We start from the raw sequence: 21,965 nt of genomic DNA on the forward strand, positions 1-21,965 counted from the left end.
GTTAGGTTAATGGTAGACACCTGTAGAGATTAGAGATGAGAGAGGTCAGGGTGTTTATTTCCCCAGGTCCCTCCCTGCAAGCCTGAGGTTGGCAGTGGCTTCACTCCTCTGCTGAGGAAGCCTCTTTCCCTGATTACTGCTTCCTCCTTTCGTCCTTTCCAGGCCAGGAGTGGTGGCCACTTCCTGAGGCTAAAAGAAGTCCCTCATGCTTTGCTTATTCACTGAACTCTGCCCCTCCTTTGTAAACTGCAGGGATTTGCTGACAGCCCTCCGGCGATCTTTCTGTGCACGCCATCTGTTTCTCGCCAGGACCATGACGGATACCATAATTGCCACCAGAAGTGGCCCCAGAAAACAGACTCAAAGTGGGATGCTAGCATTGGGTTGCACATATATTTGATGAGCATGTGGCTAAAATCCTTGCCCCGGGAAATCGAGTACCAGGAGCCTGTGTCATCCAGGGGCAACCCAATTCCTCCAGTTATCACCAATGGTGGCATGGGATGTGGTGCAAGTGGAGGGCAAACCGATGTGTGGCCAAGTGGATTAGGTATTTAGTCGCTATGGCAAATGCGGGGTTACAAAGACTATGCAGTGGGCTGGCAACTTCTGAGGGCTCTGGGAAGTACACACAGGAAAAGGACAGTTCACACCTTGGGTGTGTCAGTGCCCTCCAGGCAGGCCACCAGGAACACACCTGTAACTCAACAAGCTGGGATTCTTACTGGTTGCAGCTAAGGAGACCACACACCTGGGGGGTGCCCCCGGGGACTTAGAAGGTATTAGAAAGGACTCCTTATAGAATTGGGGCTTTTATAGGTGATTCTGGGAAGGGTTTAAGGAAGCGGGGTTTTGCTGTGGATTGGATGCTGTCTGGAAGCTTCTTAATAACTCCCATCTAGAAGGTGAAGCTGTACTGGGAAGCGGCAGCAGTGTCCCAGCTCGGGTGGCGGAGGAGGTCCACCCGTGACTGGAGTGATCAGCAGCCCTGTCTGATCGTGGTGCCTGGGAAACTGCTTGTGTCAATAGCAGAACACCAGGCCTAGGGGAAGCCAAGCCTCTCCACCTCCTCCTCGGACGGACAACAGCAAAGCTCCGTGGTCTCTAGAGGAAGCTCGGCCAGCAGCCTCGGGGCAGGCCCTGCTGAGGGGCCGGCGGGGAGCAAGGGGCGGAGTGGTCAGCGCGCGGCCTCACCGCGGACACACACGGAGGGCGGCCGCCGCACCGAGTCACTCCGGTCACTCGGCGAGGCGCGGCGGGGCCACAGAACCACTCCGGTCGCGGGGCCAACCGGAAGCACCAGCACCTACAGTCCGCGGCCCGGCCCCACGGCCCGCCCCGCAACAGACCGGCGCGCATGCGCACACTGCCGGCTCGGGAGCCATTTCACGGGGCCGAGGGGCGGGGAGCGACTGCGCAGGCGCCCGCGCCGGAACGGGCGGGGCGGTGTTACGCCTGCGCAGTTGGCAGTGCGGGGGCGGGGCCGGCCGTCAGCTGACTGTGGCGGCGGCGGCCTTGCGGGGTAGTATATAGATCGCGGTTCCGCGCGGAGCGTCGGCGGCGCGTCACCTCTCGGAGGGCGAGGCCTGAGGCCGGCCAGACCATGGCGACCACCGTCAGCACGCAGCGCGGGCCGGTAGGCTCCGGCTGGGGGCGGGCTCCGCGGCCTCCGGGCACAGGGGAGGGCCCGACGCCGGGCTCCGGGCAAGCGGAAGGGAGTCCCGGGACGGGGGCGGCCCCGCACCGGGTGGGTCCCCGGGTTGGGGGAGGCCCCGCACCCAGTGGGTCCTCAGAAGGAGGAGGCACCCAGAGAAGCACCCTGAACCCTGGACAGGCTCTTGGATGGTGGAGGCTCCCAGGCCTGGCTGTGTTCCTCGGTTTCTTAAGTGACAAATGAGGGGTTGGGAGCCGCGAGCTGGGAGTGCCCTTCCGCCCAGCCCTCGCGTCCTGTCTTCTAGCTCAGCTTATGGTGTCACTGCGGGCGAGCGAGTCCAGACGGGCGCGGGCCGGCTCCTGGGGACTCGCCTCCAGCCGGGCGTTCAGACTGGGTTGGGGCGCGTCTTCAAGAGTAGTGTGAGGTTTTTATCACAGCGGCTTGAAACGTACAGTAGACGGACATCTGGGTCCTTCTGAGTCGGGACGAGGTTCTGTGGACACTTTGATGTGCCTTCTCTCAGAATGCCGCTGCTGAGGGTGAGCCCCCGGCTGCCGGGGCTCCTCGCCCTCGAGGCGGGGTTGACAAGTCTTGTTTGTGTTTCTCCCGACTGGAGAGGAATCCACAGAACGTTTTTCCGAGTTTGAGGAAGACCAGGTCTTGTTAGAAGCCCCCTGGACACAGATGCTCGTTCTGAGCGTTTGAATGGGACCTGATGGGAGTTCCTAGCCGACCTGGGTGTGGAAACGCCCCAGAGTCAGTCGAGTATTTCTAGGCTCGGATTCTCAGCGTTTCCACGTCTTCACCGTCACTGCGTACAGCGAGTTACAGCAGGCCGAGTGGCCGTCAGCACTTTCTCATTTCTATGCAAGTGGTTCATCAGAGCAGCACAAGGAGCAAATTAGTGTCTCCCCCGGGAGGGGAGCGGTGGCGTAATGGGCAAGCGGCCCGGCCCCGGTCCTGGCCTGTCACGTGTCCTCAGCCTGCTGGGAACTCAGATCCCTTGTCGGGAACCACAGGCAAACACACACAGCCGGCTCGGGGCCAGGCGAAGGGAGCGCTTGGTGAAGGTGGGCCCCTCCTCTCACCAAGGGGGACGTTGGCCATGTGCTGTGACAGGGCCGGGGCGGTGGACGGTGTCCGGACTTGGGGCCTGTGCTGTCGGGGTCTCGATGACCCGGCTGTCTGGCCCTGTGCGGTGCTTCCCGGCGTGTTCTCTTGTCGAGTGGTCGTGGGCCTTCTGTCCGTGTGTCGTGGGCCCCATGCGTAGACCAGCAGGTGTTTGAGGGCTGCCCTCCATGACCTGTGCTCATGCAGTAAGGTTCGGTCTGGGCCAGAGCTGCTGGGGGCTCAGGGGTCTTGGGCGCCCTGGAGCCTGTGCGGCTTGCTCAGCTGGCGTGGGTGCTCTCGGTATCTTGGGTGGCACCGTATGGTGACGCCTGCCATCAGGGTCTCACAGAGCATCCACTCTCAGACCTCGAGGTCTGAATTCTAGTTGGGGTGAACGGTGGCCTGCCTGGGCCTGGGCCGGGGTCGGGGTGAGTAAGGGTCTTGGGGCAAGGGTCTCTGACTGGAGACCTGATGGGGGAGCAGGAGCTGTGGGGTGGTGGGAGGGGAGAGCATGGAAAGCAGAGTGGGACAGGATCTGGGAGATGGCGGGCTGCTGCTTCAAGGCCAGGAAGGGTCCTGAGCAGGGGTGTCTGTGCCAGAGGGCGGGGGCTGGCCAGTGTAGGTACATCTGGCCTTGAGTTTGATCTGGTTGCTACAGTGTACTGTCTACTGGTTTTTCTTTTCCCCCCTAATGTTTTTGCCTGGTACACATCCCCTCGTTTACACATCTCCCCGCTGGCCCACCCTCTCTGGGTTAACTGTACTCGTAAAGGCTTTTTTGCCAGTTATCAGGCTTGGAGAGCCCTTCCTTTAATGGTTTTCGGGGTCTGGTGGAGACCTCTTCCTTTGCCAGGTGTACAGACTTGGCGTTGAAGGAGCTCCCACGTGCTGTCGCGTGTGTGGTGCGGTGGAGGCCCCGCGGGACGGCGTGGTTTGTGGCAGAAGCTGCGAGTCCCGCTGGGGCATCCGGCAGGTGCTCCCCATGCCGGGTCCTGGCTGGGCGGCTCTCCCGAGTGTCCGCCCTCGGCCGGGGGGCCCCAGCCCTACCCACACAGGACGGGGTTCAGCCTCGGCCCAGGGTCACTCAGCAGGGCTCCCAGGGCCTGGATTCACGCTCGCTTGGGCTGACTCTGAAGTCTGACCGTCTCTTCCCGCTCGTGGTGAAGGAGGGACAGGCAGAGTCCTCGGGCATGTGGAGCAGCAGGGGGGGTCCCACGGGTCTGGGGAGGTTCCCTTTGTCCCTGAGAAGGGGAGCCTGAGGGGCTAGGAATTTACTTAAATTCCAGGGGACGTGGTGTTTGCGCCTGCGGGTCAGTCTTTCCCTGAATGGCCACTGAGGGATGCCCAGCCCTGTGCCGTCCGCCCACTTTCAGCAGTGCTGGTGTTTCTGTTCTGACAGCCCCTCTCCATCCCGTGATTTTGTCTGGTCCACGAACTATTAAGAAGTACCCGATGGACACCCACAGGAGTACCTGTGTGGGGGCCCCTGCCTTCTGAGGTAGAACTCGGGTCAGGGGAGGTTTGCGGGACCCGCTGCTGTTGCCCACAGTGCTTCCGGCCAGCTCGACGGGACGGCGGCCAAGGCTTGGTCACAGGCTAAGATGTGTGGTATGTCCCATCGAGTCCAGGCCAAAGGGGGCCAGTAGGGACCACTTGTCCTGCTTTTGGAGATGCTGGTTGATCAGTGTGGCCCTTCCTTCCTATCACACCTTTTCCCTCGTCAGGCCTGAGGGTGAGCGGTCTGGTGATGCCTGGGTGGGCGGGGATGTCCAGGTCCTCATCAGCCTTGCACAAATGATAATTGACTTCACTGGGGATGGCAGAGGGTGATAGTTGAATTTTTTTTTTTTTTCCGGCTGCGTTGGGTCTTTGTTGCCGCGAGCGGGCTTTCTCAAGTTGTGGCAAGTGGGGGCTACTCTTCGTTGTGGTGTGTGGGCTTCTCATTGCGGTGGCTTCTCCTGTTGTGGAGCATGGGCTCTAGGCGTGCGGGCTTCATTAGTTGTGGCACGCAGGCTCTGTAGTTGTGGCTCGCGGGCTCTAGAGCCCAGGCTCAGTAGTTGTGGCGCGCGGGCTTAGTTGCTCCGCGGCATATGGGATCTTCCCGGACCAGGGCTCGAACCTGTGTCCCCTGCATTGGCAGGTGGATTCTTAACCACTGCGCCACCAGGGAAGCCCCTGATGTTTGAATTTTGTCACTTGTTCTGCATTTATTAGCTGGACCTGTTTGTATAGATGAAGGCTGTCTGGTTGTCCTTAAATACAGTCTGTATGGGAAAGGCGAGACAGCTGCTTAGTTCTTTCTCTTTCATTTCCAATGATCAGAGGAAGGAGTTGTTTTTCTTTTTAGGCCTGCGCTTGACCTTCTCTTTTTCGGGTACAGTTGTGGACCCGCACTGTTGGAGTCTGGACCATCGCCCGTGTCCCCGTGAGCGCTGCTCTGGATTCTCAGGGTGAGTTAGGAGCACATCCTGGTTTAGGATGGCCCTGTCTTCCTGTGAGTTGGACCTTTTTGCGTGTGGTGACCCCTCTGGCCATGCACAGGCCTTTCTTGTTTGGTCTGATGCCACGTGGCAACGCCAGCTTTCTTTTAGGGAGTGCTTGCCTGATGGGGTTTTCATCGTTGGACCACATCTTTCTGACCATGTGTGTCAGGTTGGTCTGTTGTCAGCAACATGGAGCTGGAGTGTTAAAAAGTCAAATCTGAAGTTTGTCTTCTTTGTTTTTTAGCTGGAACGTGTTAGATAGTTTTATGTGTATAGTTATATGCACACACTTTTTGTTCCTAACACTTTCTTTTGTGCTTTTATTTGTCTGTTTTTGTTTCTTTTTCTCTCCTTGCCTTCTTTTGGATTGATTAAATATAGTTTTTTAAGTTCCATTTTTTGATTTCTGCTTGTTTGGAAAACACATGTTGTCATTCTGTTCTCTTGGGGTCACCCTGGAAATGTTAATGTATGGACTTCACGCTGCAAGGTTAACCCTCGTAACCGCCCTCCTCCTCATGGGTTGCTGCCTCGGGTGGCCTCTGCCCATCCTCCCAGGGGCATTGTTACCTTGATAAGCTGGCGCTTGCTCACAGGCACTGAGACATGTGCTGCTTCCTCTAGTTCCTGAAAGGTGTGTTTGCTGTCTGGGATTCTGGGCTCACAGTCTCCTTCTCTTGGGACGTGAACGTCCCTGTGTGGCATCTGCCATTGAGCTGCTGGTGGCAGATTCGCCTGTGCTCCAGCCCTGTGCCTCTTCCCGCATCGGAGAGCACCCCCAGCCCCTCTTCCCGTTCCCCCGCTCTGCTGTCTGTCGGTGTCTGTGGCATCCGTCTGGGCATTGTGGCCAGCAGCTCTGTGCCCGTGCCCTCCCGTGTACACGGCCTGGGGACTGCCCGGCCCCTGCGTTACTTGTTGTTTCCCAGACACCTGGCCGACTCCTCGGGCTCCCCGCGTGCAGTCCTGCCTGCGTTCCTCCTGTTCCGCCCACCTCCCTCTGGTGATTCTGCTTCTCCACCAGCTGGACAGGAGCTGGGTGGGAGGATGGCGGTGCGGGGCTGGGGGCCCAGGAGGGGCAGCTGCCTCAGCCGACAGTGAGAAGGTCCTGCAGGGCGGGGAGCCGCCTGTGCTTTGCGAGGGGCGGGGGGACCGAGTTGGGGGGGTGCTCGGGCGGGGGCCCCGCAGCGGCTTGTCTGGCGGGTTCATGGTGGGCACGGCCGCGGCAGTGGGCACAGGTGCGATGGCCTCTCCCTGCCCAGGGTCGCGTTCTTCACACGGGTTTCCTTCCACGGCTCCTCCTCCTTTCTGTGCATCTTGCTCCCTCGGGGGTCTTGGGGGGTGTCAGCGCCCACCCCACTCATCCCCAGGCTTACCATCCTGAGCGGCTCCCTGTCTCCCAAGAACATGGCACACGGACCCGCCCTTTCCTTCCCTGGGACCCTCTCTGGCTTCCCCGTCCCCTTGGGCGGCCTTGGGTCTCCTGCCCACTCAGCCGCTCCTGTGGTTCTGCCTCCCAAGCAGGTCCAGAATCGGATTCCTTCTCAGCCTCTGCTTCACTCACACCAACCGCACCCCTTCGAGTGGTCCCGCCCGCCCCCACGCCACCCCCAACCCCCACTGTCACACGCTGGGGCCGGGCGCCAGGCAGAGCCAGATGTGCATGCGCGCAGCACCTCACCTGCCCCAGCTGCTCACCTGCCCCGGCACCTCACCTGCTCCCTTCCTCATCTCTGAGTCAGAGCCCATCAGTGGCCTTGGTGCAACACTCCTGTCCGCCGCTGCACCCTCCTGCTCTCCCTCGCTTCCTCTGCTCCTGCCACCTCCCTGCCTCAAGCTGCCTGGCAGGCTCCTGGCCAGGCCTGTGCACAGGGCCCTCCCGGGCTCTGCATGCCCGACGCCTTCATGCCATTCAGGCCTCTGCTGAGGTGGCATCTTCTCCCGAAGCTGCCTCAGCCGTCTACACCGTCTTACCTCACCGGCTGCTCACCTGCCCCGGGGTGCTCACCCTGTGTTTATTTACAGCGCTGCGACTTTCAGCAGTTATTTGTCTTCTTTTGTTAAGCTACGAGCACCACGGGAGCAGTGATTTCCCCCCAGCATTTGGCGTGAAAATCCGCACATACGGTGAAGTTGAAAGACTTGCAGTGCGATGCTCGGCCCCGGCGCCCCTTGGCCCATTACTGGCTGTTTCATCTTACTCAGATGTGGACAGGGTGATCCATCTTGCTCGCACCCGGACCCCGGGCTGGTGTGAGAGGCTTCGGAATCCCTGGGTGAGGCCCTGTGGAAGCCGCTGGCTGTCCTGTCAGCATTGTGGTCTGGTCCTCATTTGGGCCAGTGGCGTTGTCTCTTTCGCTGACCCTCCGGCGTCCTCGTGCTCAGTTAACGCCGTGTCTCGGTCCCCTCGTCCGGAGCTGGTGTACACTGTGTCCGGCAGGGCTGGGACAGCCAGACGTTTTGTCTTGAATGGCCTACCCAGCTTTGGGTCATTTAGAAAGTTGGGGGAGGCCTGAGGGATAGGAATAAGGGAGGAGAGCTGACACAGAGGTTTTTACAGTGAAACCTGGAAGAGGATTGTGGGGGGAGGGGACGAGGGGGGAGGGACGAAGTGGCACCCTCTGGGGAGCCCCCCACGGCGCTGGTGGTGCCACCCTTCCCTCCCTGTTGCTTCTGGGCTTTTTCCTCTTTTCCCGTTTCTTGAAACCAGGTCATCGGCAGGAGGTGCTGGAGACGTGAGGAAGGAGCAGGCTGTGTGTGTATGTGGGGGGCGGTGACTCGTGCGGAGACCCATCCCCGTGGCTGCAGGTGTCGGCTGGCAGTTGGAGTTTTCCTCGTAACTTTCTTTGGGAAGATGCTGAATTGATGGAAGAATGTCAGTGACCCGTCCCGTGACTGGCAGGTGTCTCTTAGGCTTCAGCGGGCATGTCCTGGGGCCTCTCTGTCGGGGTGGGATGCGCTGGGATGAGCGTGCAGCCTGCTGCTTGCCGCAGGCCTCTGAGGCTGCTGTGCAATGGGGCCTATTGGCTGGTGGGGCAGCTATCAGCTGCCCCGGGTGCTGAGCCCCATCACCCTGGGCCTCAACCCTGCTGTTGTCTCTGGCGGGCGGGCCTAGGGCAGGTGTCCCCAAGGTGCCTTCAGCGGGTGGCCCTGCAGACCTGGAGGCTCCGGGTTCAGTGTTGGCTCCTCCTCCCTGGGCTGTGGTCCCCCCTCCCCCGCCCCTCACAGGCTCTGACCACGTGGGATTGGTTTGTTGTGCTGTGTCCCCCTCCCTTGAGGCCTCAGCGTGGCCCGCTGTCCCCACCTGGCCCCTGCGTGGACTGTGCTGAACCCCAAAACCAAGACGAGTACAATAAAGAGGGAACATAACCCCTAGGAGTTTCATTTCTTTCTAGTTTCATAACCTCTAGGAGACAGACGGGATCAGTGAAGGAACGGAGACGCCTTTCCTGACCTGTCACTCTCGCCACTGTATGTCCCCACGCGGCCTGCTCCCTGTGGGGTCCTTGGCGCCGAGGTGGGCAGTCACTCCTCAGACCAGCAGGCGGGGGTGTGGTCTGTGCACCAGCGACCCCTGGGAGAGTCATTTCTGTAAGATGAGCACCGGGCAAGCGGGGCTGTGGGCAAACGGCAAGGGGCCCGAGGAGCTCTGGATGGGGTGCGTCTGGGGGGTCACGGGGGCCTGGCCTTGGCGCTGGCAGGAATTGACGATTGGCGTGTCCCCGGCATCTCAGCCCTCCTGAGGGCTGTGGCCCGCGGGGTGTCACCACCCGCCTTCCTTCGAGGGCCCGTCCTGGAACCCACTCAGCTGCACTTCACGTCCAGGAAACGCGGCCTGCGATGCCCTGTGGGGGGGGGCGGGTGGAAGGCACCGCGCTCCTCTCCTGGCAGTGCCGGGGCCTCTGGGGGGCAGCCTCCGGGGGCACCCTCCCCTGCCCTGGGCTGGGTCCTTGATGCAGCGGAGGTGTGAGACGCAGAGCTGGCTCCCAGACAGAGGGTCTGGCGGGGCGGTGGGGGGGCAGTGGGCACGACTTGCTTTTAGAGAGAAGCAGCGGGAGCGCTAGGCCTCCGGGTGCAGTCGGCGTGCGGGCTGCTGGGAGCCGGCGAGCGCCCTTGTGTGTGCTTCCATCAGCCTCGGTGGGAGCGCATGATCTCCAGGCCCAGACTCTGCCAGGGACCTTCGATAGGAAAGGTGCTGGGGGCGCTCGCTGGGGGAGGTGCTCTCCCAGGGGTGCTGTGAGCTGGGCGGGTGCGGTGCTGTCTGGGCCCCTGCCTGGTGCCGTCTGGTCCGTGCAGGAGAGACCTCCATGTCATGCGGCGTCAGGACGTCAAGTGGTCCCTGGCGGCCGCTATAAGCGCAGTTGCCAGAACTCACTGTGACACGCTGGGGTCTTTCTTTCCGTGTTCCCTGAAACCGCCCAGTTCTTCAGGGCTCCCGGCTGGGGTCTGCGACGTCCCCTGGGCGGCTGAGGGGGCCTGTGGCTCCGGTTTCCCCCCCAGCAGCCAGACCTCTGTTGTGGGTCCTGTGGCTGCTCCCTCCCATTCACCTGGGCTCTGCTCGCACTGTGGCCCCTCCAGGCCCGCACCCCCCCGCCCGGGAGCGAGCAGCGGTGCAGCTGTCCAGGGCTCTGAACACCGGGGGGTCAGGCCGTCTGGCTGCGGGCCATCTCTGCGCGCGTGGTCTCCTGCGGTTTTCTTGGGAGTCGTCACTCTTGGAGCCCCCAGGCTCTACCGGGCTCCACACTCAGGTGTGTCCCTGGGAGCCGGCGCCTCCCCATCACTTCACCTGTCCAGGGCCAGGTCTCCGGGCTTCTGGTGGTTAATCTGTTGGGTTCTTGGTCTCTGGGGCGTTTTTGCATGTGAGCTGTTTCTCATGGAGACGTTTGAAGGGTATCAGCACAGAGGCCTTTCCAAGTCACTGGGCATCCAAGCTTCAGGTTTCACCCCGTGAACAGCGCTCACGGTGGACAGGCCTTGCTTGCGGCGGTCCTGGTCCTGGGGAAAGGATCATGGACACGCGGACCAGAGCGTGTGAGGTCCCCAGGCCCAGTGAGGACGCGAGGCCTGCTTACAGGGCGGAGATGCACTCGGGCCTCCTCAGAGCCCCCCGTTTGCTGAGCGTCCTGCTCCTGAGAGCGCAGGCCCTGCGAGGGGCCCGCAGGGTGGGGATCCTGCCACGCGGACCCTCGTCCTGTGGGGGGGTGGCGCCCAGCTCTGACCGCCGTGCTCTCCGCAGGTGTACATCGGAGAGCTGCCTCAGGACTTCCTGCGCATCACGCCCACGCAGCAGCAGCAGCAGATCCAGCTGGACGCACAGGCTGCGCAGCAGCTGCAGTACGGAGGGGCACTGGGCACTGTGGGCCGCCTCAGCATCACCGTGGTGCAGGTGGGTGTGGCCGCCTGCGGGGGGGAGGGGGCCGGAGCGGGCGGGGCCGGGCCTTCGCTGTCATAACATGTTTCCACGTGGACGGGTGGGGCTTCCTCTGATCCCGTTTTTCCGGAAACATACCTGGTGGAGAACGATGGACGAGAAGATACTGACGATCCCCCGGGTTTTGCCAGGAAGAGTTAGAGAAGGGGTCCCCCCCGCCGGTGCTGGGGAAGGGGCAGCGCAGCTGCTGCCGGGTCATCCCGGCCCCCTGGAGAACCAGATGTGCTGTCAGGATGGAAAGGGCGTTGCCACGTTGCTCTGACGGGCTGCGTGAGGGCGCGGGAGGCAGAGACGTCTGTCCATCCGTCCATTTGTCCGCAGCAGACACCAGGGCCGTGCCTGGTGGGTCGTTGTGCCCAGTAAGCTTCGGGGTGACCTTCCTCAGACACTCGTGTGCCTGCAGCGCAGCCCAGTTGATGTCTCAGGGGAGCCACTTGGAAGGGGGCAGGCCAGGCCTCCGTGTCCCCTCCGTGGTGCCGGGGGTGCGGGAGGAGAGCACGGTGGCAGACGGGCCTCTGCAGAGGGCAGCAGCTGTGAGCAGAGCGTGGCCTTGGGGCCAGTCGGGGTCCAGGTGAAGGAAGGCGCCTCCCGCACTCACGGGCAGCTGGCCTTGCTCAGACCACGAGCATCAGATTATTCAGGTGGAAAAGCCTTAGCGGCTAGACAGAGACAAAACAGCTGCCTTGAAGCTATTGAAAATCAAGCCCGTTTCAGACTTTGCTGCTACATGTTTTCCAGAAAATACCAGGGCAGCTTCTAGGAGTTTTGGGGGGAAAATCTGCCGTCCTGAGAACTGCTCTAGTGAACTCACAGTGAAGACAACAGCATGTGAGGGCTGAGGCCCTCTCCCAGGCGCTTTCGGGAAGACATTACCCGTGTGATCCATGTTCGGTCTTGCAGTCATAGGAGCAGCAGGAAGTCAGCGGGTGAGGAGGGCAGGGGCAGGATGGCAGTAAAAGCCTGCGTCGCCCCGAGGGATGGAGTACGGTGCACCGATGGCGAGCTCCGAGGGCAGGTGTGGAGCGGCCCAGTTATCGTGGAAAGTACAGCTTGAACAGGAATTGCCGCCCTGTGCCGGGGCTGCTTCAGGGCCAGGCCCTCCTGGTGCTGCCAGCTGGGGGTCCTGCGGCCTTGGGGCTCGGCTCTGAGTGGGCACCCTGTCCTGAGCTGGAGTTCAGGGCTCCCTTGGGGTCTGTGTCGGGAAGATGTGGGCGAGGCTGGAAGGCCCTGCGCTTGGTGCTCCTGGGGGAGAACCAGCCGACTTCGGGGAGCACCCACATAGGGGCGGGAGGGTGTGTGACCCCAAGGCCTGTTGCCAGCACCCAGGGGATGGAGGAGCCTCAGCCAAAATGGGGGAAATTACAGGAGGAACAGGCCGGGAAGGAAACTCGCGGTTCCGTGTCGGACACGTTAAGTCGAGGATGTTTTAAAGGTGGGGGGCCAAGGCTGGGAGGCTGTGGACTTCAGGGGAGAGGTCCAGCAGTGATACAAGGCAGGCGTCCTGAGGGGCTCAGGCTGGTCCTGCATGGAGGGGTGTGGCTCTGGGACGTGCGGTCATGGGCAGCCCCGGCCAGAGCTCTGGGGAAGTCAGCATGAGAGTGGGGGATGCGGGGGCAAGGAGGCTCGCAGACAGAAGAGGGGCTTGTGCGGAGCCTTCCAGAGGGGAGAAGAGAGAGGGTGTCAGTGCAGGCAGCAGGGCTTTGGGGAATTTTTTGCTGTTTTTTTAAAAAATTGACCTTACTGAATATGGTTTACGTATGTTAAAATGCACTGATTTGAATTAGCCTGTGTTTCAATGACCTCTGACCAGCCTGTCCACCCCTGTAATGAAGAGAGCTTCCCCAGCAACACAGATAGTTCCCTCTGCCTGTCGGTGGGCCTGCCCTTGACTGCAGTGCTGACCAAACTCAGCCCCCGGGGCACTTCCCAGAGTCTGTCTATTGCCCAGCAGGGATGGGGGTCCCAGCCCCGAGCCTCTGTGAAGCGCAGGCTTCTGTGTGAGCGTTGAGTTCCCATTTCGGAGTGGACTCCCAACTCCCGAGCTGGGTGGAGTCTGCTTTGGAGAAGCTGCCAGGCTGGTCCCTGCACAGCCGCACCGCGGCTTCTCGCAGCTGCCTGCAGGGCTCCTGCGCTCTGGGGGTGGGCGGCTTGGCCCGGCCGGGCTGGGTCTGAGCCCGTCCAGCAGCTCCTGTGGCCTCATGGGCTTCTGGTTTGCGTGTCTCTGTTGACCAGTGGCGGGGCGCATCTTCTCACGTGCTTATTGGCGTTGAGCTTTCTTCTTCAGGTCTTTTGCCTGTTTTTTAATCGTGCTGTGTTCTCATTGCTGAGGTTTGTGAGTCCTTTACATACTGGACACGGGTTTGTGATCAGACTTGATGCCGCAGACGGGGCTGGTCTGTCTTCCTCCTCACAGTCCTCAGGGGGCCGCCAGCTGTCCTTCCTGGGTCATGCTTTTGCTGACCTTGCCTAAAAGATGACAAAGACTTCTTCTGGTTTTTCTTGTGCAAGTTTTATAGTTTGAGGTTTTACATTTAAGCCCATAATCCACTTGAGTCAGTACTTCCTGACCGACAGCCTGATGAGTTCATCGGTGTTCACCTTTCCTCCTACAAACGCATCCCGGCCATCCCGAGCAGCCCGTCTGGCTTGAGGTGGGCCTATGACCTATGTGAGATGTGGGTGGGCTCCGCTGGGATGCCCAGGATGAGTCGCCTGCACCCCTGGCCCCAACGCAGCACTGGGCAGGGATGGTCACTGCCGAGAGGCTCCTGCGCGGGAGGGGAGGCTGGGGAGCCAGCACGGTCACTGTCCGAGGGTGCAGGGAAGGCCTTGGCTGGGCCCTGCTTCTCCGGGGTGGCCCCCGTCCCCCTGCTTCTCTTCTCGGTGGCTCTTGGCTCTGTCCCGGGACGGCCTGCCCCTTTCACCCTCCTCCTCTGGGTGGGGATCCAGCCCCTGCCTAGCAGCAGCCGGTGTGTCCTGAGTGTCAGGCACGGCGCCGGGTGCCTTATCGCAGAAACACTGGACCCAGCCTGGACTTTCTCCTCCCTCCTGGGTCCCAGAGCATGGTCGTCCCGGGGATTGGTTCTGGGACCCCACAGATACCACAATCCAAGGATGCTCAAGTCCCTTATATAAAACGGTGCAGTTTTGCACGTACCCTACATACATCCTCCCGTGTACTGAGAGTCAACATTTGATTACTTGTAACACCTAACACACAGTAGATGCTGTGTGCATGCAATTGTAATACAGTGTAAAGCTATAAAAATCGTTGCTGGTGTGGCCAATTCAAGTTTTGCTTTTTGGAACTTTCTGGAATGTTTTTTTCCTAATATTTTCGATCTGTGGTTGCTTAAATCCACAGATACGGAGGGCTGACGGTTCAGTTACAGCCGTGTTCTGGTGCGTCGGCACCCAGAAAACTCTGGAAGCCGTGAGTGGAAGGGGCGGCCCACTTAGCTGAGCTGCGGCTTCCACTGTGACAGCCGCTGCCCCTCTCATACGTTGGCTTTATTTCAGGCCAAGTTGGCAAAGAACTACGGCATGACCCGCATGGATCCATACTGCCGACTGCGCCTGGGCTATGCAGTGTACGAGACGCCCACAGCCCACAATGGCGCCAAGAACCCGCGCTGGAATAAGGTCATCCAGTGCACGGTGCCCCCAGGCGTGGACTCCTTCTACTTGGAGATCTTTGACGAGGTGGGGGCCGCGCGGGGGCCACTCAGCCGCTCCAGAACTTCAGGTTTCTTGTGGCTTTGTGACAGGCGTCCTGGTGTCCCCAGCATAGTGAAAAGCACGTTTCCCCTGCAGAGTCTTTAGAACTTGCATTCAGACACGTCACCACCCTGTGTCCAGCGTGTGGGCGTCACCCGACCAGGCAGGTCAGGCAGCAGCTATCTGTACGCAGCTTGGGTGTGATGTGGTCAGGGCCCGTGGCTGGGTGGCGTGAGTGGCAGGAGCCTCCCGAGTGTCCCTGGGCCATCGGGTGCCCTGGGCTCTAACTCAGCCTGGCCCTCCGAGGGCCTGTCTGGGTGTGTCCCACCGCTCCTGAGGCCGGGTCGGCTGCCCCCTCACCTGTGGTCGGCTGACGGGGCTGGGGGGGTTGGGGTGGGCAGCGGGGCTGGGAAGTGGCCACAGTCCCCAGGGTTCTGCCTTCCTCCCTTCCTCCTGGGTCCTCCCTCACACCCGGCCCCATTGCCTCTGGGGCCCTGGGGTGGAGGGGAGGAGGGGAGCGTGTGGTTCGTGGGGGAGCGCACGTCTGCAGGCGCCCGGTGGAGCCTCCCTCCCCCTGCACCCACAGGAGGTGGAGAGAGCGGGGCGGCCCCGGGCCATGCACACCCTGCCGGGAGGGCTGGGGGAATGGGGCGGCCTCCCGGGCAGCCCTGGGGTCACCGCCATCTCCCGTCGCCCCCCAGCGAGCCTTCTCCATGGACGACCGCATTGCCTGGACGCACGTGACAATCCCCGAGGCGCTGAGGCAGGGCAAGGTCGTGGATGAATGGTACAGCCTGAGCGGGCGGCAGGGCGACGACAAGGAGGGCATGATCAACCTGGTCCTGTCCTACACGGTGAGGCCGGCCGGCGGGCCCGTGGCCACTGGGGTGCCGTTCCCGGGCTTACTGGCATCCCCGCCCTTACTCCCAGGTGTTTCTGGCATGTGGACGCCGGGAGGGGGTGCAGGGACCCCGGGTGGGACCGACTGCCCAGCCTCACAGCCGCCGCCTCTGGCACCTTGTCTCACCCCCTTTCTAGTGCTGGACTGATTCACAGCAGGTCCCAACATCAGTGAGTTTACTCGTGAACGTGCCATCGTGCCTCTGTAACAGACGTTTCTACGTAGATGGAAAGCCATCGTTGTACTTTAGTAACTAAAGAATTATAAACAGAGAGAGGCTGTTTGACCCTGGAATTTAAGCTTAGGTTTCCTTTCTTGAGCGGGGTTCTCTGTTGGTCACGTCTCAGCCGTGGTTCAGCAGGTCTGATGACACCTTCTACCCGAGTCCTCCAGCAGGGGAGCCTTTGGGGTGTCGGTGTGGGCAGGGACTTGATGATGCTGGATGGGGTGCAGGGCCTGGCTGGACCCGCCTCGATCCTGGGCCCAGTGACTGGGCTCCAGGCCCTGTGCTGTCCCTCCCAGGACGATTTTGGCGAGGCTGGGCGTGATGAGGTTCGGATGTGTGCTGTGTTCTTCTCTGACCCCCTGATTGTCTTTGGTGTGTTTCAGTCGCTGCCGGCTGCCATGATGATGCCACCTCAGCCCGTGGTCCTGATGCCCACTGTGTACCAGCAGGGCGTCGGCTACGTGCCCATCACAGGTGTGTGCTGCTCCTCCTCCCCGGGCGCGTGCCCTTGGGTGTTCGAGCAGGGGGGAGGCATGTGGGGACTCGGGGTGTGGGCTAGAGGCTGGACCTGGTCTTCAAGGGATGCCCGGAGAGGAGAGCCTCCCAAAACCAGGGGTCCGCTGTTATGTTGGAATGTTACATGCACGTGTAGGAAATAGGTTTGTTTTTTCTCTGTCGGCACGAAGAAGGTGAGTTGAAATTTATGGAGATGTTGAAATGTGATTTCTAAGCATTTTGAATCACCGCAGCACGAGATCACTTCCTGTTGGGTGGATAGACCCCGGGCTCCAGCGTTACTGTTGCTCTCCCGTCTTTTTACCTTTATGAGGTACTTACCTTACACGGTGGTAACTTTTCTGAATGAGTGGTTCGCACAGCACAGCAAAGTCAAGTTGGACTGTGGCTCTTCCGCCTTTGGATTTTTGAGCCTTCATGTCAGCCTGTGATCGGCTCCCACCCTGGGCCGTGACGGGTCCTGGGCTCAGCTCGCCCCCCCGCGTGAGCCACCATAAAACCGGGCGGTGCATGGGCAGCAGGAGGCTCGGGGCACCGGAGAGACCAAGTGACGCCGAGGATGCCTTGTGCACGGTGGTGGCCACGTCCCCGAAATCCTCTGAACTCCGTGCAGAGCGAGGTGAAGACTGTGAGGCCCCGAGTTAACTGCCCTAGGACCGCCCGCCTCCCACGTTAAAACCCAAGACCCTCCGGGTGGAAGGGGCCTAAGGAGAGCCAGGGTGTCTCCTAAAGTTTGTCTCGACTGTTCCCAGAAGTGTCAGAAATGCAGGCAGTGGGAGTGTGGCCTGGATGCGAACCAGGCAAGGGCGGATGGCGGGGGCTCGCGGAGTGAAGCTGTCAACCATCCCCAGTCCCGGGTTCCCTTTCCCTCCTCCCCGTTTCTGAAAGGCAGTGGGCGAGCACCTTCCTGGGCTCATGGAACGACCTGGGGGCCCTGGCCTCACCGGGTTTGAGTGCCCACCTGGGACCCAAGCGACCTCTCGCCTCTCAGGACGGCCAGGACTAAAGGCCGGTGGGCAGCGGGTGTGGGCACGTGCTCGGCCCGGCTGGCCGAGGAGGGACTCGGAAGGGCTGGGCTCTGCTGCTGCCTTGGGAGCACGTCCCGTCCCCTCCGTCCCTGGAGGCGGCCGTATGTGTCCAGCGCAGCCTCGGTCGCACACCTGCAGCTGATGCCACCTCGTCTCAACACTTGTCGGCCCTTCTGCCAGTTTTGGTTTGGACAGCGTTGAGCTGCCTTTAAGATCTTCTGACTTCAGACAGGAAAGGAAATCATGTCCTAAACTTCTCAGTCCAGCGCTCCTATCCTGATTGGGCAGATTGTTGGTGCTTTTGAGTTTATAAGAACTAATGGTTTTATTTTATTTTATTTTTAAAATTTATTTATTTATTTTTGGCTGCATTGGGTCTGCGTTGCTGCACGCGGGCCTTCTCTAGTTGCAGCGAGTGGGGGCTACTCTTGGTTGTGGTGCGCGGTCTTCTCATTGCGGTGGCTTCTGTTGTTGTGGAGCATGGGCTCTAGGTGCACGGGCTTCAGTAGTTGTGGCCCCCGGGCTCAGTAGTTGTGGTGCACAGGCTTAGCTGCCCCGCGGCATGTGGGATCTTAGTTCTCGACCAGGGCCTGAATCCGCATCTCCTGCATTGGCAAGCGGATTCTTTTTTTTTTTTTTTTTTTAAATTAATTTATGGCTGAGTTGGGTCTTTGTTGCTGTGTGCAGGCTTCAGTAGTTGTGGTTCGCGGGCTCTAGAGCGCAGGCTCAGTAGTTGTGGCACACGGACTTCGTTGCTCTGCAGCATGTGGGATCTTCCCGGACCAGGGCTCGAACCCGGGTCCCCTGCATTGGCAGGCGGATTCTTAACCACTGCGCCACCAGGGAAGTCCCAGAACTAATGATTTTAAATCCCTTTCTACTTTTCAGAGAGGTGTTTGACTAGGCTCTGTACTCTGTTAGGCGTGAAGTCTCTGTTAACACTCTCCTTCCTTACGTTTGTCTGGGTTCCCCCACGAGACCATCTCAGGACAAGGAGTCAAAGCTTTGACTTGGGGTCCGGTGGCACCAGGTGCTCGGACTGAACCTTCCAGCAGTTGAGATGCCGTGAGGTTCTCAGTTGTCACCTGTGTCTAACAAGGGAGTGAGGGGACGTGGCTGGTGTGAGGGAGTGATACCAGGAGCCCCACGTGTAGCTGGCGGGGCTGGGCATCCGGGGCCAGCCCGGGGCCCCACGGCTTCTGCTCAAGCACACAGACCCCGGTGCGGCAGTGCTCGTGAGCGCCTTGCCTCGTGGGTTGTCTGCTGCCACGGGGAAGGCTGGGCACGGGCTGGGCACGCGCTGGGCGAGTTTTCTTTCCTCATCAGTGTCTGATTGTGATGTGAGTGCCAAGCTGGGAAAGTCTGTTCTGGAACGTATGACAGAGGAAACGGCGTGAAAGTCTCAGGTGTTAGGGCAAAGGAGCGTAGACTGTGTTTGCTGTTTCGTTCTCAGGTGGAGGGGACTGTTTTGTGGCCTTTGATGGATGAGAATTGACCCCTGTGGTGTAAATGCACACGTTCTTAGGCTTGTTTTTGCCCCTGCCACCCCCGCTGTGAAGTGGGCTCATGTGAGATGCCGGCGACCAAGTGGCGGGGGGCTGCTCGCCCCTGGTTTCTCACAAGCGTCTGGCCAGTTTCTGAGGTCACGTTGGGAGACAAGACCTGGGGGGCCACCCCCCGGGGCGCTACCACCCGCGCGTCGGGGGTGCTGCTTTACCTGAACCCCGTCTCCTGCTCGCAGGGATGCCCGCTGTGTGCAGCCCCGGCATGGTGCCCGTGGCCCTGCCCCCAGCCGTGAGCGCCCAGCCCCGCTGCAGCGAGGAGGACCTGAAGGCCATCCAGGACATGTTCCCCAACATGGACCGGGAGGTGATCCGCTCTGTGCTGGAGGCCCAGCGGGGCAGCAAGGATGCGGCCATCAACTCCCTGCTGCAGATGGGCGAGGAGTCCTAGATGTGCCCCGCCGCCAGCCCGCCTGCCTGCCTGCCTGCCCGCCCAGCTCCCAGGAGCACCGTCCCCAGCAGATCCCCGTGAACGCGCCCTGCGTAGCCCCTTCCTCGGACGTCTGTGTAGCCCAGTCCACACCCTTGTTCAGGATGCATGTGGTTTTCGGTTCCTGCAGCCGTTCTCGACGTGGTCGGGGCGGGTGGGGGCCTCTCCCGCATTGGTCGGAGGGCCGTGTCCCGTGTGCGCGCCCGCCTTCCCGCCATCCCGGGAGGCTCTCCTGGGAACAGCTGCCCCCACCAGGGCCTTCGTGCCGAGCCTTCTCTGGTTTGATTGGTGGCCTGCGGTGACGCGACCTGATCGGGTAGGCCCATTAACGCAAGGCACACAGAACCCACTGACCGCGGGTTTGGGGTCCCCTAGAAGTTTCAGCTGAAAACTTATCTCCTCCCCTTGGTGGTGTTCGTGGGCTGCTTACCACCGTCCAGCCTCGGCTGCGGAGCTCAGCCTGAGTGCAGAGCAGCCGGGTCTGGGCGTGGTGTCGGGAGCCCTGGCCTGAGCCCAGGGCCCTGCGTCTCTCCTGTCTCGCCTGCCTCTGTGTGATGCTGTCCCGAAGGGTCGCCGCTCCTCCCCGGGACGCCCTCTGGCAACAGAACTAAAACTGGGGCTGTAAGAAGCAGATCCAGTCTTTGTATTTGCTTATTAAAGGGCATTTAGGAACTCCTGGCTTCCTACCGATGTTAATTCAGGGAAACTAGGTCGGGCCCAGCCCTGTGGATCAGTTTGGGTGACAGAGAGGCAGCCTGGTGACCGTCAGTGCGGGCAGGTCTTCCCAAGAGGCAGGAGGCGCCCTGCCGTGGGGATGGCGCCCTGGCCCTGGCTCCGGCCGCAGACAGAGAGGACGGGGACAGGCTGGGGGATGCCCTGTGGAGATCAGAAATCTGACTGGTGTCTCCGAAGTGACGCACTGTGCTGTGGTCACTGCGGTCCGTGGTCCGCCGCGGTCATCGCTCTGTCTTTGGAGTCGTTGCCCACCTTTGGACACAGAGGTGGATCCCAGCTATGTGGACACCCATGGAAGGTCAGCCCGAGGAAGGTAGGAGGACTCAGGCTCCAGTCCTTCCCTCCATGTAGGTTAAGTGTGGTGCCGCTTTCTGTCTCCCCCGGGCGTGCCTGGTGGCCGCGGGTCGGGGAGACCTGCGTTGGTTGGTGGGTTCGGACCACTTGTGCCTTGGCCGCAGGCTCTTCTCAGATGCTTGAGAGCGATGGTTCCTCGGCTGCAGCCCTCGACTGTTGGGCGGTGACCTGACCACACTCAGCACAGCTCCACACAGGCCGGGCCCCCAGCCCCAGGTGACCCCACGCTGCCCCAGCCGCCCCGCCTGGGCCTCCGTTCATGGGAGTCTTAGCTTCAGGGCGGCTCCAGACCTGCCAGCTCTCACGGTCCTTTTTCATGGCTGCTGCTGCTTTACTAGGTCAGAGGAAGGTCGTGCCTTGTGAGGCCTTTGTTCAGGCAGACGCTCTTCCTGCCTCAGCTTCGCCTTCCTGTCCGCGCTCGCCATCCAGGCGGCCCCGGGTGGGGGGGGGCTGTCTGGCTCGGGCGCCCGTGGCTGCTGGGCCCGGGGCCGGGGCACCGTGCAACTGGCTGCTGCTCTGTGCTGGTGAGGAGAGAGGCGTTTCCAGCAGGCCTGCCCTCCCTCCCGTTTCAGGCGCCCTGCCGGGTGTTGGCAGAAACGGTCCTCAGAGCTTGGCGTTTCTGATCATTCTGTTGGGGTCCAGGGTCCAGATTCCTCCTTGATTGTAAGATACGTTTTTACTTTTCAGCCTTCTAATTTAATAAATGGTCTGTGTAAAATAGAGAAGTCAAGTTCTCCAAGGAGAGTTTACTATTTTTGTTCTGTTTTAACTCGGCTCGTAACAAGCAGATGGACAGCAGTCGCAATAAACTCACCAGCAAACTAGTTACAGGGCTCGGAAGTGAAGGCAGAGAGGGCACAGGCTGGATTCTGCCTGGGAGCCTGAACTATTCCCGTGCGACGTGTGTTTGGTTTCCTGGTTGGGCTGTGGAGGACAGGCCCCAGAGGCTGTGCTCCTCTCCTGGTTCCCGAAGCACCGGCCTCTCGTTCCTTTGTTGTCCTGTTTGTAATTCTTCTCCAGGCCATCCCGACCCGGGAGTAGGAACCGAACATGGGCCACAATGTGTCTCCCCTTCTAAGAGGGCCCACGACGCCCGCCTCAGAGCCAGACCCCGAGTGCAGGGTCCGGCTCGGGTGCTGGGCCCCGCGGCCCTGGAGCGCACAGGGGTGGGGCTGGCCCAGCCCCGAGTCAGCAGGCACTGGCCCCACTGAGGATGTTGCGCAGCCGGTTGGGGGCTGGGAGGGAGGGGACCCACTGCCTTCGGGTACGCCCCCCCCACCCCCGTTATTCCCCTGACAGTTTTCTCAGGCACCCTCCTGCCCCGGGTCAGTGTCACAGTGAGAGCTTGTGCCCAAGGCTGAGAGGAGTTGTGTGCGGGTGGGGCCCGGGCACCAGGGACACGACGCAGAGGGTAGGGTACGCTCAGCGCTCGTGTGTCCCGGGTGCTCGGCCCTGCGTGTGGGGCGTGAGCTGCCGGGAGGCTCAGCCTTGGCTGGTTGCAGTGCTGGCTGAGGAGGGGACTCGGCTCACAGAGGGAGGGGGGAGCCCCTCCCCACTGCGGGCCCATGTCTACACCACTTGCAGCCCGGGGAGCTCCAGGTGAGAAAGCCGCTTGGTGGAAGCAACAGCACGTTGTTTCTGGAGGAGCCAGTGTCAGTCCCGGGGCGCCAGCTCAGACGCAGACGAGCGGGACCCCGCCCATCCCAGCCGCCAGCCTGCCCTGGAGCAGCACATGAGGACCTGCAGTGTCGTGGAAACAGGATAAAATGCAAAGACCAAGAGAGTTAAAAATACCCACACAGAAATGGAGAAGAACAGATA

The 21,965-nt window shown here is 61.0% G+C and overlaps 1 protein-coding gene across 3 annotated transcripts; it reads left to right on the top strand.

Annotated features, from left to right (window-relative positions):
* The first annotated feature begins 1,479 nt into the window (after positions 1-1,479).
* TOLLIP (toll interacting protein) lies at positions 1,480-20,869 on the top strand. 3 transcript variants are annotated; one of them, XM_081241233.1, is made up of 7 exons: positions 1,480-1,636; positions 5,112-5,214; positions 10,481-10,630; positions 14,195-14,377; positions 15,094-15,246; positions 15,903-15,993; positions 18,805-20,869. In XM_081241233.1, the coding sequence occupies exons 4-7, from the start codon at positions 14,219-14,221 to the stop codon at positions 19,014-19,016; spliced, it is 615 nt and encodes a 204-aa protein (XP_081097359.1). In that variant the 5' UTR covers positions 1,480-1,636; positions 5,112-5,214; positions 10,481-10,630; positions 14,195-14,218; the 3' UTR covers positions 19,017-20,869. The 3 variants fall into 3 exon arrangements, with proteins under 3 accessions (XP_081097359.1, XP_081097358.1, XP_081097360.1); XM_081241234.1 differs by lacking the exon at positions 5,112-5,214 and adding an exon at positions 7,310-7,520 and having other exon boundaries at positions 1,537-1,636; XM_081241232.1 differs by lacking the exon at positions 5,112-5,214.
* Positions 20,870-21,965: the final 1,096 nt, after the last annotated feature.

The sequence above is a fragment of the Mesoplodon bidens genome, assembly GCF_964165515.1.
Source record: "Mesoplodon bidens genome assembly, chromosome: 7".
Lineage (NCBI taxonomy): Eukaryota > Metazoa > Chordata > Mammalia > Artiodactyla > Ziphiidae > Mesoplodon > Mesoplodon bidens.

Excerpts from the sequence above, each read along its gene's own strand:
- TOLLIP (XM_081241232.1), top strand. The coding sequence starts at position 1,604 with ATGGCGACCACCGTCAGCACGCAGCGCGGGCCG. Across the intron at positions 10,631-14,194 it reads TCAGCATCACCGTGGTGCAG|GCCAAGTTGGCAAAGAACTA; the intron begins GTGGGTGTGGCC and ends GCTTTATTTCAG. Across the intron at positions 15,994-18,804 it reads CGGCTACGTGCCCATCACAG|GGATGCCCGCTGTGTGCAGC; the intron begins GTGTGTGCTGCT and ends TCCTGCTCGCAG.